Source organism: Cetorhinus maximus, chromosome 22 (genome assembly GCF_964194155.1).
Source record: "Cetorhinus maximus chromosome 22, sCetMax3.hap1.1, whole genome shotgun sequence".
NCBI lineage: Eukaryota > Metazoa > Chordata > Chondrichthyes > Lamniformes > Cetorhinidae > Cetorhinus > Cetorhinus maximus.
In genome coordinates, this window is record NC_135900.1 from 12791787 (window position 1) to 12807142 (window position 15356).

Below are 15356 nucleotides of genomic sequence, written 5' to 3' on the forward strand. Positions count from 1 at the left end.
GATCTTGGGCTTCAACTCTATTTTCCTGCCCGCTCCCCATATTTTCTTTTTTATTCATTCATGGGATTTGGGCATTGCTGGCTAGACCAGCATTCATTGCCCATCCCTAATTGCCCTTGAGGAGGAGGTGGTGGTGATGGTGGTGGTGGTGAGCTGCTGCCTTGAAGTGCTGCAGTCTGTGTTGTAGGAACACCCACAGTGCTGTTTTGAAAGGAGTTCCAGGACTTTGATCTAAAAACACTTTCATGTGCTCCAGAACGACCCGGCAATGACATGGCAGACAACTGGCCTAGCCACTGCACCTCCCCCCACCCCACCCCCACCCCCCAAAACCCGCGTCCCTTTGACTCGAGAGAACGGAGGTGAGGGCACCACCAGGGGAAACAACCAGGGTGAGGGAGAGCAACGTCCGCACTGGGAACCAGGCATCAAAGGCGGGGACAAGGGCACAGCAGAGCAGACCCCCTTTTTTTAAGGTAGACACAAGAGGGAAGCTGCCTATTAGAAAACAGCAAGCACTTTAAAAGGACTAACGAGAGACTGTTCTGACAGTAGAGAATAAATTCAATTGCCATATACCATTATGTTGCAATTACAAAGGTCATTAACACAATTCTTTTTTGAGAGTCAATGTACACTAATGGGGGGGGGGAAAGACTTGTAATTTATTTCTCCCCGCTATCTTTCTTGCTAACAGGAGATAAAAAAGCAAACTGCTAATCAGTATGGACTGTCATTTCCTCACAGATGTAATTACTCAGCAGTACTGTTGCCTTCTATATTTAATAAGGTGAGTGGGACTGAACTATGAATCACCAGCAGTCATGGACCTGTGTGTGTAATACAGACTGGTTTGTGGGGATCGCAATTCCCAACACTGTTGGTATTGTTGCTAACATACTTTGTATGCTATATTCCATTGCTCCTCTTTCAGCAGTTACTCTTCAGCAGTGTGAAGAACTACATTAGGAGAGAGTAGCAATTTAATAGCATAAAGCAGAAATCTGGGTGAAACGAGATGCTAAGCCTTCTTAGCACATCTACCCACAATTTGATAGCTTGTTCAGGAAGTTAACTCGTGTCAGTTTTCAACCAGAACTTGCATTTATACGACGCCTTGAGAGTAGGAAAAGTGTCCCAAGGCACTTCACTGAGGCATAACCAGATAAAGAAAGGTGCGGTCGAGCTTGGTCAAAGAGGTAGGTTTTAAGGATCGTCTGAAAGAAGGAGAGAGAGAGGCAGCAAGGTTTGAGGAGGGACTTCCAGAGATTAAGGTCCAGGCAGCTGAGGGCAATGGTGCCGATTGGTGGACCAAAGGAAGTAGGGGATGCGCCAGAGACTGGATTAGGAGGGTCGCAGAGCTCCCTGAGGATTGTAAAATAAAGATTTGGGTGGCAGGGCAATACGGTGGTTTTAAAATGGCAGGTGCTATTTGAATGGTTTGACGTGGATCTCAGCGTGTGATTTAAATTTGGTGTCCTTGTTTTCATTTGCTTCTCTGAAGGAAAGAACATAGGAACAAGAGTAGGCCATTCAGCAAGTGGAAGTCAGAGAGTTCCTGATGAGGAGGAAACAGATCCATGGAGACTATTCTCACAACAGCACCTGAAGAAGTATACGGGCGGAAGCAGAATATCCAATCGCACAATGGCCCAAATTTAATTCAATAAAAATGCTGGGAGAGAGAGAGGGAGGGATAACAAACGCCTCAAAGGATGGAGGTTTAAAACGTGACTTTTCAATGTAATTGGAAATTTAATTTGATTGAGGTAATACTCATGAAAAATGCCTTTGAGGACAAATAAAAATATCTTTAATAACATGCTGAGCATACACAATAAATACGTATCTAGGCCTAGTAGGTGTAACTTGTGTAAATATAACTAGATTGATAAAGACATTGCAAAGTAAGAAAAATAGGACTCTACCGAATCATAGCTAAGGGAAATCGGGTGGGGGGAGGGTAAAGTGACCTTTTTTAAAAAATTAGAATGGTTAAAGCACAGGAGGAGGTCACTTGACCTGTTGTGTCTGTGCCGGCCCTCTATAACAGCGACTCAGCTAGTCCACTCTCCTGCCCTTTGTCCTCAGCCCTGCAATTTCCTTCTCTTCAAATATTCTCTTTTGAAAGCCATGATTGAATCTGCCACCACCACACACTCAGGCAGTAAGTTCTAGATCCTAACCACTTGCTGAGTTTGGGGGGTGTGGGGAGGGGGAGGGGGATGTGTTTTCCTTTTCTCTCATGTCACTTCTGGTTCATTTGCCATTCACCTTAAATCAATGTCTTCTGCTTCTCAACATAACCCCCCTCCCACCCCCGCCGATAGAAAAAGTTTCTCCTCATCTAGCCTGTTCAGACCCCTTGTGATTTTAAACACCTCTATCAAATCTCCTCAACCTTCTCCTCTAGGGAGAACAGTCCCAACTTTCTCCATAACTGAAGTGCCTCGTCCCCGGAACTGTACTCGTGAATCTTTTCTGCATCCTCTCCAGTGCCTTCACATCCTTTCCCAAAGTGTGATGCCCGGAACTGGACACGCTACTCCAGTTGAAGCCGAACCAATGTTTTATAAAGGTTCACCATAACTTCTAAGATAAAAGCAAAAATACTGCGGGTGCTGGAAAACTGAAACAAAAATTGCTGGAAAAACTCAGAGAAGTCTTTCTCACCACAGATGCTGTCAGACCTGCTGACTTTTTCCAGCAATTTTTGCTTTTGTTTCACCATAACTTCCTTGCTCTTGTACACTCTCTACCTCATCTTTAAAGTTCTGGATCCCATGTGCCTTATTAACCACTTTCTCAACCTGCCTTGCTGCCTTCAGTGATGTGTGCCCAGCTACCCCCAAGTCCCTCTGCTCCTGTACCCCCTTTCGAATTGAACCCATTGTTTATTATTACCTTCCTTCATTTTTCCTACCAAAATGTATCCCTTCATGTCTCTCTGCATAAGATGCCCACCAATTTCACCAGCCTGTCCATTCCTTTTGAAGCCCATCACTATCCTCCTCACAGTTCACAATACTTCCCAAGTTTTTTATGTAATCTGCAAATTTTGGAACTGTGCACTCCACACCCAAGTCCAGGCATTAATATAGATCAAGAAAAGCAGCGGTCTAAATTCCAGTATTATTAACAGCAAGAAGGTTATTAAAGAAAAAAATAATATTCCATAAAGGTGCAAATCAATGATGAATTTAAAATGCATTGGATGGTTATTGGTTTTTAACCTGCAACTTCCTCTCATGTAATAGCTACAAAAAAAATTCTCATCATTTTTATTCTTAATGTTGCAGTTTTCTTATATTTTACAATTGCGCTTACAGTAAAAAAGATGGTTTTTTCCTTTTTATCCAAAAACCTGCACTTTTTAAATGTACTGTCAGTATGATAGCATGCAATGCAACTAATAATTACTGTGTGCTATGTTATTGTGTCAACTGCAGCTCGATCACTAGCATTCTGAGTTGGGGGTAATTTCAAATGCCACTCCAGACACTTGAACACGTATTCTAGGCTGACACTTCAGTGCAGTACAAAGGAAGTGCTGCACTGTCTGGGGTGCCACCTTTCAGATGAGATAATGAACTGAGGACCCATCTGCCCTTTCAGGCAGACATAAAATGTCTGATAGCACTATTTTGAAGAAGGGGAGTTATGCCTAGAGTCCTGAACACATTTGTCTCTCAACCATGACTAAAACAGATTACATACCTATTATCGCAGTGCTGTTTCTGAAACCTTGCTGTGCACAAATTGGCCGCTGAATTTCCTGTATTTCATTTTGAGAGCCTCATTCACTATAGTGCTTTGGGTATCCTCAAAATCATGAAAGGCACAATATAAATGCAAGTCTTTTTTTATATTGCACTGGATGTCAGATGGTTTGTCAGCCACCAACTTCTGTTTATTGTGAGATAGTAATTACCGCAGTGTTTGATAAATACACGAGCTTCTACTTATGGTTAAAACTAACAGCCAAATTTATTCACAAAGTAATATAATTGTGGGCACAGCAAGGAGCTAATTCATAGCAATGCCTTGAATTGCATGTAATGTTTCAAAACAGAAAAGAGCCAGTACTGCAGATCTATTCAGTAGCTTCTCACTTGAGTTTCTGAAGGATATAATGGAGGTGGAGAAGGCACATACACAAAGCCCCTCTTAGCTCCCTCTTGTGGTTGAGACAGTGCAAAACGGAAAAAAGGGACCGGGTAATGTGACAAAATTATTAGAGTTCGAGAGACCTGAGAGAAATTTTAGTGACAGCATTTTGTCTGAATTACAAGAATCAGAATTGATGTATAAAATATTCATTGTCCTCCAAAGGACTGCTAATTTTTATTATCTTAGATTCAACTGGGATTGTGACCAAGGCCACCCAGTTACAGTCACAGATGCAGTGAACATCTATCTACCACAGCAGCTTATATTTAGATAGCACTTTTAACATAATGAGATGTCCCAAGACACTTCACAGGAGCATTTATAAAACAAAATTTGACACCAAGCCAACATGAGGAGATATTAAGTCAGATAACCAAAAGCCTGGTCCAAGAGGTAAGTTTTAAGGAACGTCTTAAAGGAGAAAAGTAACTGTTTAGTCCATCTTAAATTCGTACACGAATGTGATTCAGAATTGTTGCACATCTGACGGGGGATGAAAACTGTTTTTCCACCAAGCTGATATTTGGACTTTCTGAGATCCTTCTCTTTCAAAAGCTGGATGATTTGCTCTTCATCAGCAGCATTTTCTGTTTATTTTTCTGATTTCCAGCTTTTGTGGGTTTTCTTTCTTGGTTTTATTTTTTATTTTTATCTTTACTGTGTCACCTTGTACAGTCTTGGGCCCATCTCCTCCTCCTCCTCCTCCTCCTCCCTTTAACCCTTAGGTAAAGAAGTCCAACATTTAGGCCTGACTTTTCGCCGAGTCGGAAGGCCTTAGCCAAAATAGTGCCGGAGCCCCGATTCCAGAAGTCGGCACCCACCATGTCCACCGGGATGGAGACACTATTCACGGAGGCAGCTGCACAATTAAAAGTGCAGCTGCCTTCACTCAAAAGCACTTTGGTCAGCCAGGTTTCTGAAACACGATCAGTGAGTTTCAGACGTTTGAGGAAAAGGTCTAAACCTGCTGGGGTTCTTTGGAGAAGTCAGGTACCCTTTGGCGTTGTTAATACTAGACATGAATGTGCGTAAAAGTGGATTAGGTCTATGGAACTGTCAAGTCACTTGAGTTCCCTGCTATTTAAATTTTTTGGGGGAAAAAAGCCTCCATTTGAAAAGAAATCGGTGCTTGAAACTTCACCACCTGTTGTTTGACATAAGCCTGAGGACTATCATTAGGTTTCCACAACCTATTGTTAGCATGGGGCTGGGCTGTAACTTCACAATTTGATTGATGGCTCCAAGTGATTATAAATAGATTAGCTGTCTTTGTGCGACTATGAATACAATTTTTCCTTGAGAAGATGGTGGTGAGCTGCCTTCTTGAACTGTTGAAGTCCATGTGGTGTAGGTACACATACACTGCAGAAGTTCCAGGATTTTGACCCAACAGTGAAGGAAAGGTGATATATTTCCAAGTCGGGATGGTGAGTGAATTGGAGAGGAACTTCCAGGTGGTAGTGTTCCCATCTATTTGCTGCCCTTGTCCTTCTAGATGGTAGTGGTTGTGGGTTTGGAAGGTGCTGTCAAAGGACCCTTGGTGAGTTCCTGCAATGCACCTTGTAGGTAGTACACACTGCTGCTACTGTGCGTCAGCGGTGGAGGGAGTGAATTTTTGTGGATGGGGTGCCAATCACAGTTTGTCACTGCTTTGTCCTGGGTGGTATCAAGCTTCTTGAATGTTGTGGGAGCTGCACTCATCCAGGCAAGTTGGGAGCATCCCATCACACTCCTGACTTGTGCCTTGTAGATGGTGGACAGGCTTTGGTGAGTTATTTGTCACAGGATTCCTAGCCTCTGACCTGCTCTTGTAGTCACAGTATTTATATGGCTAGTCTAGTTCAGTTTCTGGTCAATGGTAACCTCCAGGATATTTACAGTGGAGGATTCAGTGATGATAATGCCATTGAACATCAAGGGATGGTGGTTAGATTCTCTCCTGTTGGAGATGGTCATTGTCTGGCATGTGTGTGGCGTGAATGTTGCTTCCCACTTGTCAGCTCAAGCCTGAATATCGTCCAGGTCTTGCTGCATTTGGACATGGACTGCTTCAGTATCTGAGGAGTCGTGAATGGTGCTGAACATTGTGCAATCATCAGCGAACATCCCCACTTCTGACCTTGTGATGGAAGGAAGGTCATGATGAAGCAGCTGAAGATGGTTGGGCCAAGGACACTACCCTGAGGAACTCCTGCAGTGATGTCTTGGAGCTGAGATGACTGACCTCCAACACCCACAACCATCTTCCTTTGTGCTAGGTATGACTCCAACCAGCGGAGAGTTTCCCCCCTGATTCCCATTGACTCCGGTTTTGCTAGGGCTCCTTAATTCCACACTCAGTCAAATGCAGCCTTGATGTCAAGAGCAAACACTCACCTCACCTCGAAAGTTCAGCTCTTTTGTCCATGTTTGAACCAAGGCTGTAATGAGGTCAGGAGTTGAGTGGCCCTGGCGGAACTCAAATTGGGTATCAGTGAGCAAGTTATTGCTAAGCAAGTGCCGCTTGATAGCACTGTTGATGACCCCTTCCGTTACTTTATTGATGATTAAGCCTGGACTGATGGGGCGGTAATTGACCGGGTTGGATTTGTCCTGCTTTTTGTGTACAGGGCATAACCGGGCAATTTTCCACATAGCCGGGTAGATGCCAGTATTGTCACTGTAATGGAACAGTTTGGCTAGGGGCGCAGCAAGTTCTGGAGCACAAGTCCTCGGTACTATTGCTGGAATATTGTCAGACCCCGTAGCCTTTACCCTATCCAGTGCCTTCAGCCATTTCTTGATATCACGTGGAGTGAATTGAATTGGCTGAAGGCTGGCATCTGTGATGCTGGTGACCTCCAGAGGAGGCTGAGATGGATCATCCACTTGGCACTCCTGGCTGAAGATTGTAGCAAATGCTTCAGCCTTATCTTTTACACTGATGATCTACTGGGCTCCCCCATCATTGAGGATGGGGATATTTGTGGAGCTGCCTCCTCCAGTTATTTAATTGTCCTCCACCATTCACAACTGGGTGTGGCAGGGCTGCAGAGCTTAGATCTGATCTGTTGGTTGTGGGATCGCTTAGCTCTGTCTATCTCTTGCTGCTTATGCTGGCTGGCACGCAAGTAGCCCTATGACGTAGCTTCACCAGGTTGACACCTCATTTTTAGGTATTCCTGGCGTTGCTCCTGGCATGCCCTCCTACACTCTTCATTGAACCAGGGTTGATCCCCTGGTAATGATAGATTGGGGGATATGCTAGGCCATGAGGTCACAGATTGTGTTCGAGTACAATTCTGCTGCTGCTGATGGCCCACAGCACCTCATGGATGCCCAGTCGTGAGTTGCTAGATCTGTTCGAAATCTATCCCATTTAGCACGGTGGATGCCACACAACATGATGGAGGGTATCCTCAAGGTAAAGCTGGGATTTCGTCTCCACAATGATGTGCGGTGGTCACTCCTACCGATACTGTCACGGACAGGTGCATCTGTGGCAGGCAAGTTAGTGAGGATGAGGTAGAGTATGTTTTTCCCTGTTGTTTCCTTCATCTGTCGCAGACTCAGTCTAGCAGCTATGTTCTTTAGGACTTGGCCAGCTCGGTCAGTAGTGGTGCTACCGAGCCACTGTTGGTGATGGACATTGAAGCATTGAAGTCCCCCACCCAGACTACATTCTGCACCCTTGCCACCATCAGTGCTTCCTCCAAATGTGTTCAACATGGAGAAGTACTGTTTTTTTTTGCAGGGATTTAAATGTATTAAATGGGCTTTAATCAATGAGTGTTTGTTGTTTTTAATATAGTGAAGTCTGTAATAGGTATTTTATTTAATCTCAACATGTCTCCTGATCTCTGCTCATGGTGGATACTGGGTGATTTGGCATGGAGGTTGTAAGGGCAAAGATTGGTGGGTGTGGGGCTATGGGTTGGAATGAGTTGGCATTAAGTTGGCATGGAGGGTATGAAGGGGCATGGGGGAATAGATGGGGGCATGAGGTGGCATGCGTGTGTGGGGAAGGGGGCGAGCTAGAGGGCTGGGATAAAGTATCAGGGCACCGAGGTGGGTCTTTTAAATAGCCTGCCTTGGCAGGACCCGACAGTCCCTGTGGCTGCCTGTGCACTGTGTCTGGGAATGGTAGGCCTAACCCCAGCTCGCACCCACCCCTAACCAAAACCATTCAGCACACTTTCTCCCAAGTCAGGTTTGTGGTGTCAGGAAATTTCCCAAACCAATGTACCTGACTCAGTGCAAATTCAGCTATCGATTGTTTTTGATTGTTGTTTTTGACTTGATGTGCCAGCTTTGGTCAGTTGACAGTTCACTCACATCAAGTAAGAAAATTGTAGATTCAAACCCAACTCTCAAGACTTGGGCGGGTAATTTAGGTTACCATTCAGTGAAACAGTGAGGATATACTCTATTAAAGGCACCTTTTAGGTGTGCCATTATGCCAAGGCTCTGTTTGCCTGTTCTGTTGGTTGTTAAAGGTTCCACAGTATTATTTGAAGAAGATCTCCTAGTTCCCTGGACAAAGTTTGTGTCTTAATTAGAATCAGCAAAATGGATTAGCTGGACTTTCATCTCACTGTTCCTTGTGGGAACTCGCTGTGTGCAGATTGGCTGCAATGTTTGCCTATAGAACATCAGAAATTCATTGCCTGGGATGTCCTCGGGTTGCAATAGAGGCAATATAAATGCAAATTCCTTCCAATTTCTCAGTATTTTACCACGAGCCCTTTCATTATTGCACATTAGATTTCATTATTACTGTAATGATTGACCCAGCTTGCACTTAAATGAATAAAATGATCAAGCGCCCGATAAGTGGGAAGAAAAAGTTCTGTTTGCAAGGAAAGGAAGTTAAGTGTGCCATGTAGGGGCACAGAGAGATGTGACTGCAGTCATTTGTGCACAGTTATTTTACTGCGATGTTTTTTTTTTGGTGGCTTTCAGGGTGATCAATGCAGGGAAAAGTATGCACAACGAGGACCAGGGTTCCTGCGGACTGGTGACCGTGAAGAAGAAATCGAGCGCCCCCATCACTCCGAGTAAGAACTCCACAGCCAAAAGGAGGTCGTCATTACCAAACGGGGAAGGGTCACAACTTAAAGACAATTCAGTAAGTGACGCTTCATTCTGCTTTCAATGGAAGCTGGGTCAGTGAAGTATAAGAGACACAGATTACACCGAAAGATCAGTAGCGAATTACAGTAACGCATTACTGTGGTGTAGATAGTAGTATAAAGCCTACTGTACAGAAACAGACCATTTGGTCTACTGGTCTGTGCTGGCGTTTATGCTCCACGTGAGCCGCCTCCTGTAATTCTTCATCTAATTAGCACTTGAGCATGCTCCTCTAATGCTTTCTCCCTCATGTACTAACCCTAACTTCCCCTGAAATCAATCTATGCTGTTTGCCTCGATTCTACCTTGTGGCAGCAATTCCCACGTTCTTGCCACTGTCTGGGAAATGAAGTTTCTTATGAATTTGCATTGATTGGTGACTATCTTTTTACATTTATGGCCCTCTACTTTTGTTCTCCCCCGCAAATGGAAAAAAATCTCTACGTCCACCCTTGAACCCATTGGGAATTTTAAGGCACTCGAGTAGTGTTGTAAGTTCCACAGGGAAATCCACACATCACTAGCTCCCTTTCCTCCAGCCACCACTGGCAGCTCTGTCTTCAGCCATGCAGTTCCCGCTTTCTGGAATTGCCTCCACATTAAGACTATGCTCAAACCCATCCTCCTTTTACACAGCATCTCTTTATTTCCGATTTCCAGCATCCGCAGTGTTTTGCTTTTGTATTAGTCCTTTTTCTTTTCTTACGCCTCTCTGAAACACCTTGGGCACGACTCGCCACATTTACAGGCACTTGATAAACGCAAGTTCTTGTTGAAACTTGTTCACTACTTGTTGAATTCACGCTGTTGTTTTAATGTGCATGTGTCCTGAAAATAGAAGAGGAAGAATTTATTTCACTTTCCTCCTGTCCCTGTGAATTGCTTTCATAACCCAACAGTGCAAAACTTAAGTCACAAGATAATTACAGGAGAAAAAGATCATTTAGGACCATCATGATTCAAAGCTTTAAGAAAGACCCATATTCCACTCATTCTGCTGTTCCTCAAATGATTTGTTTTTCTTTCTCCACTAATCTATTTTTTTGTCAGTCCATCCCACATGTTGATTATTCTTAACTTTTTTTTAAAATTTATTCTTTCATAGGATGTGGGCCTCGCTGGCAAGGCCAGCATTTGTTGCCCATCCATAATTGCCCATGAACTGAGTGGCTTGCCACACCATTTCAGAGGGCAGTCAAGAGTCAACCACGTTGCTGTGGGTCTGGAGTCACATGTAAGCCAGACCAGATAAGGACGGCAGATTTCCTTCCCTAAAGGACATTAAAGGCCTTCCAGTTAATGGAATTGCTAGCATCACCATTGTCCCAGTTAATCGCTGAGTGGATATATGACATCTGACAGGGCAGATTGACAACTATAAACCTCTTTATCTTCATTCTTACTCTCAACAATTTTTTTATTCCATTTTTTTTTTGTTCCTTTGCTTTCTCTGTTGTCTTGGCTCTTTGCGCAATTTGAAAGCTGATCTTTCTGATGCTTCCCTTTTATCATTCAGTGGTTGATTTTTTTTTTTCCAACTTTGTGTCCTTAGCCATGAAGCTTTGCCCTGCTAACAGTGCATATCAGAAATTCAGACTCCTGCAATGCATGGTTAATAGTCAGAAAAATGTGTACCGCACCTGCATGAATTTCTCCTCTGCCTGCTCTGCGCAAAATCGCCGTGTGTCTTTTTAGCTTCTCTTCTTGCAGTAAACTCTGGACCTCTTTGCGTTTTGTGGCAGACGAGGTGGCTTCATGCATCCTCTCAATTTAATTTCGCTTCTCTATTTCTCGTCTCCATTTGTGTTGGCTGGAATTCCCTTTGACCAGTAAAAAGACAAATTAAGAAATGTTTTTGTATAACATCTTTCATCAGCACAGGAGGTCATAAACAGCCAATGGAGAACTTTTGAAGTGTAAGTCACAGTTGCATTGAAGAAACGGCAACACATTTGTGCCCGGCAAACTCCTACAAACAGCAGTGTGGTAATGATGAAACGGTGCGATTGTGATGTTGGTTGAGGGATAAATATAGGGCAAGAAAATGGGCAGAACTCCCCCTGTTCTTCAAAATTAATGCCATGGGATCCACCTGAAAGTAGTCACTCCAGATAAAAAAAAATATTGAGTCTTCATCCGTGGTTAGCAAAATGAGAGCAGGTTGCAATGGTTACTGAGTAACTAGCATTAAATGAAAGATTGTGGATATTCCATGAAAGACATGCATAAGGTTGCATAGCTCAAGACTTGAGCAATGATTGAGATCATTGTGGTATTGTGACCGCTGGTGACCCAAGGGAATATTAGGCACCAATCTGTTCTTCTCCACTGACTTTGTGGTTAAGCAAATAAGTTATAACTAATCATGTGCATCAAGCTCAGATTAAGCAGGAGGCAGTGCAAATGACCCAGAAACCAGCCATCCAGAGCTTATGCAAAAACAGTGCTGCATCGTGTGTATTGAGTTCAGAGCAAGGAGAAGGGCATTGCTAGCAACTTAGAAATCGATGATCCCTGAATTCAGATGGTCTCAGAGATTATAAGAACCTCCTGGAGGTTTCTGAAGATTGACATTAGCAGAAGGCTGGCAGCAAGCCACCAGCCACCCACTCTTAACTATATGAAGCCCGAGAGACCAGAAAGTTTGGAATGTCAAAGAAGAGGAGGACCATTGGCCTGAAATTGCTCTGCCCTTCTGATGCACCTTGGCAAGACTTTGTGAGAAGGGCCAGGAATTCGATCAAGACCTAGATATATCAGGCCGCCTTGTTGCATCTTGAGCCAAACTGGATGTTGCAATATTGAATGGGCTGTCGTATGGATAAGGTGAGCTGGGTATGGCTGCCCTTGACATCAAGGCAGCATTTGACCAAGTGTGCCCTAGCAAAATTGAAGTCAATGGGAATCGGTTGGAAAACTCTTCACTGGTTGGAGTCATACCTACACAAAGGAAGGTGGTAATGATTGTTGCAGGCCACTTATCTCAGCCCCAGGACATCACTGCAGGAGTTCCTCAGTGTGTAGTGTCCTAGGCCCAACCTTTAGCTGCCTCGTCTTTCCTCCAACATAAGGTCAGAGATGGGACCAAAGAGATGGGATGTTTGCTGATGATCACTCAGCATTCAGTACCATTTGCGACTCCTCAGATATTGAAATAATCCATGCCCGCATGCAGTAAGACCTGGACATTATATCCAGGCTTGGGCTGATAAGTGGCAAGTAACATTGGCACCACACCAATGCCAGACAATGGCAATCTCCAACAAGAAACAACTAACCATGTTTCTTTGACAATCAATGGCATTGCTATCGCTGAATCCCTCACCTATCAACATCCTGGGAGTTGCCATTGACCAGAAGCTTAACTGGACCAGCAATATAAATACAGTGGCTACAAGCAGGTCAGAGGCTGGGAATTCCGTGGCAAGTAACTCACTTCCTGATTCCCTAAAGCTTGTCCACCATCTACAAGGCACAAGTCCAGAGTGTGATGGAATACTCCACTTGCCTGGATGAGCGCAGGTGTAATAACACTCAAGAAGCTCAACACCATCCAGGACAAAGCAGCCTATATCTCCGATTCGGTAACAGCAATGGAACAAAGTCCTGGAGCTTCATTCCTCAACCTCTGGGCGTACCTACACTGGGTGAACTGCAGAGATTCAAGAAGGGAGCTCACCACCACCGCCACCACCTTGAGAGCAATTAAGGATGGGAAATAGAGGCTGGCCTTGCCAGTGATGCCCACCTCCCAAGAGTGTGAGTGATACTTGGATAGACAATACCTTTGACACCTGAATACTTGGTGTGACCCCTCGATTCCTGGTATGATTAATGAACAGGTGGTGCATTTTTTGTAGTGCCTTTTTAATGCAGAAAAAACGTTCCAAGGCGCTTCAGAGTGGTGTAATCGACAGAAATAAAATCCAACAAAAGGAGGAGAATTTGGAAAGGATGTTCAAAAGGCTTGGTCAAAGAGCTGGGTTTTAAGGAAGGCCTCAAATGGGAAGAGGGAGGTAGAGAGGTGAAGGGATTTAAAAATTTCAGCACATAAAGCCTAGACAGCTTGGACACCAGTGACGTAGTGAAGGGAGGAATGGTTCCACAAGAGGCTGGAGCGGAGGAACTGAGTGACAATGAAGCTGTTAGATCATTGTAAAAATCCACCTTGTTCACTAGTGCTCTTTTAGGGAAGGAAACCCGCTCTCGTAACTAGGCCCATACGTTACTTTGGTCCCAGCCCAACGTGCCTGTCTCCTAACTGCTATCTAAAGTAAGCTAGAAAGCCCTCCAGCTATAGGCAACTCCTACCAGAGGTTCAAGAAGAAAAGACACCACCACTTTTCAGGGCAACAAGGGATGGGCAATAGATGTTGGCCTTGTCAGCCATGCCAAATATCCTAAGAACACAAATATCCTAAAATCATATCAAGACCCAATGTGCAGAATGTTTACTATGATTACAAATAATACAAAATCCAACAGTTGCAGGTTAGAAAGAGGTAAGTAGAGTTAGAGGAGGTTTGTGTGAAGTATAAACATTAGCATAGACCAGTGGGGCTGCGTGGCCTATTTCTGTTGTCTAAATTTGAAGTAACTTTGTAATTCACCTTCTTAGCTACTGTAATTATCAGCGATTAGTTTTGTCACACCTGAGTCCCATTGGTTTTTAATTTTCTCTTTTTCCTGATTTCTCTCATTTGATCTCCTCCCAAAAGCCTCTGTGTCTATCTGTCTTTTTCTTTTTGTTTCAATGATGCACACAGGCTGTCGACATTGCAGCTGGGCTAACTTCATCGATAACACATTTTCCTAACATGAACACAGATCTGCACTAACTGAATTCTATCAAGACAAGTTCTAACATGTGCTATCTGACCTTCAACCCCATATCTCGTACAGAGTACCGTATAGTATCTAATACTGGAGTCCACCGCCACAATCAACTATTATCATGACATTCTTTTTTTAAAAATAAAACTTTTATACAACTCAAGTACACAAAGTTTCTTATCTATTCTTTCTCACTCTGTTTTGATCAGTCTGTTTTGCCTTTTACTCATTTTTGTCTTTTACTCATCTCTGTATCTCTGTTTTTTTTCACAATTCTTCCACTGGATGTCCTGAGTGGTGACAAAGGTGATTTTGAAGGACAAGGGGCCTTCTCCAGCTCTGTGTCACTATCACCCCTTGGATAGTTTTCAGGACTCTCAGGCTTTGTCTGGTTATCTGTTGCTTCACTGGTGCATTTTGGTTTTTGATCTTCAGCTACATTTCCTGGTTCAGAGCAGGGTTGCGTTTCATTTGTTTTCTGTAAGAGTTTCCAGGTCCTCCTGTACTGCTGTCTGTTTGGAGTCTGCACTATGTAAGACCTTGGTTCTCCTGTGACAACTACAGGCTTCCAGACCCCTTCATGCTGAATCCTCACTGTCTCTCCCATGTTCGGGTCAGGCAGAGGTCGGGCACCTCGATCAAAGTACAGTTTCTGCTTCGGCTGTTTTAGTTTGAGCAGACCCTGTATGCTGTAGCTCATTGGCTGTGGAAATAACACTTGGAGTGCAGTTGGAAGCTTAGTTCTTAGTCATCTCCCCATCAGGAGCTGTGCAAGAGATGACCCAATGCCATCTAATGGAATATTCTGGAAATCCAGCAGAACCAGGTAGGGGTCTTCCCCTTCTGCCTTTGCCTTGTTCAACAGGTGTCTTAATGTCTGCACAGTACGTTCCACCATTTTGTTGGATTGTGGATACTTGGGACTTGGTGTAGTGTGGCATAACTCTCGGTCCTGTACAAATCTGCGAAACCCAGTGCCCGAGAATTGTGGACTGTTATCTGGGATGAGCCCTTCAGCTATGCTGCGGTGAGCAAAAATTGATTTAAAATAATTTATTACAGTGATATTCCTTAGCTGCACAGACTCAAAAAATCTTTGAGTAATAATCTCCTGCTAGTCGGTACCCACTGTTGTCAAATGTGAACAAGTCCACTCCAATTTTCTGCCAGGGCCTCTCTGGAACATTGTGTGGTTGAAGTGGTTCTTTTTGTTGTGATTTACTGTACTTTTGGCGCACTGC

The 15356-nt window shown here is 43.9% G+C and overlaps 1 protein-coding gene across 1 annotated transcript in view; it reads left to right on the forward strand.

The window, feature by feature from the left end:
* The window catches only part of ppm1h (protein phosphatase, Mg2+/Mn2+ dependent, 1H), a 149634-nt gene that overhangs the window by 70273 nt on the left and 64005 nt on the right, over positions 1–15356 (forward strand). Inside the window, exon 2 of the mRNA XM_078567841.1 lies at positions 9112–9277. Within this exon, the coding sequence (XP_078423967.1) occupies positions 9112–9277 (166 nt within the window). The remainder of the gene's footprint in view (positions 1–9111; positions 9278–15356) is intronic.